Raw genomic sequence first — 527 nt, 5'->3', positions numbered from 1 at the left:
CGGGGCATAGAGGACCTACAATAATGTACAGTATTTGAAAAATAATGTGTTTTTTGAACATTAAAGCATGTCAACATATTCTGTTACACCAAATACACAAAATAATGATCTTTAAAAAAGCATCATATGACCCCTTTAATGATATTTCACAATATTGCTGTCCCCCTTCCCCCATTATTTCAGATCAAATAAATGCAGACTTGGTGTGCAAAAGTCTCTTACTTAATTAAAAAAACCCATACTGACCCCAAACCATTGAGTGGATGTTTATAAATCAATTAATTTGAATTAAACTGAGCAAAATTGTTAATGGTCTCATATTAACGGTTTTGTGCTTTCTACTTTTAGGCTGAAACCAAGTTCTACAATGGCTTGTTGTATTATGGTGAAGGAGGTAAAAACTACTGTTTTGGTTTTTGGTGTTCAGTTTACAGCCCGTCTACACAAGAACCTATTAAATTCAACATGATTCCCATTTTATTTCTATAATTGTATATCTGAGTGGATATTAAACACAAACTAATAAA

General features: G+C 31.9%; 1 protein-coding gene across 1 annotated transcript in view; it reads left to right on the top strand.

Moving 5' to 3' along the window:
- LOC107678984 (WASH complex subunit 7) overlaps positions 1-527 on the top strand; it is a 19,301-nt gene that overhangs the window by 1,826 nt on the left and 16,948 nt on the right. Inside the window, exon 5 of the mRNA XM_016474381.1 lies at positions 349-394. Within this exon, the coding sequence (XP_016329867.1) occupies positions 349-394 (46 nt within the window). The remainder of the gene's footprint in view (positions 1-348; positions 395-527) is intronic.

This window comes from Sinocyclocheilus anshuiensis, unplaced genomic scaffold, assembly GCF_001515605.1.
Source record: "Sinocyclocheilus anshuiensis isolate Anshui unplaced genomic scaffold, SAMN03320099.WGS_v1.1 scaffold2044, whole genome shotgun sequence".
Lineage (NCBI taxonomy): Eukaryota > Metazoa > Chordata > Actinopteri > Cypriniformes > Cyprinidae > Sinocyclocheilus > Sinocyclocheilus anshuiensis.
The sequence above is the reverse complement of the archived record's forward strand: the minus strand, read 5'-3'. Positions and strand labels throughout refer to the sequence as shown.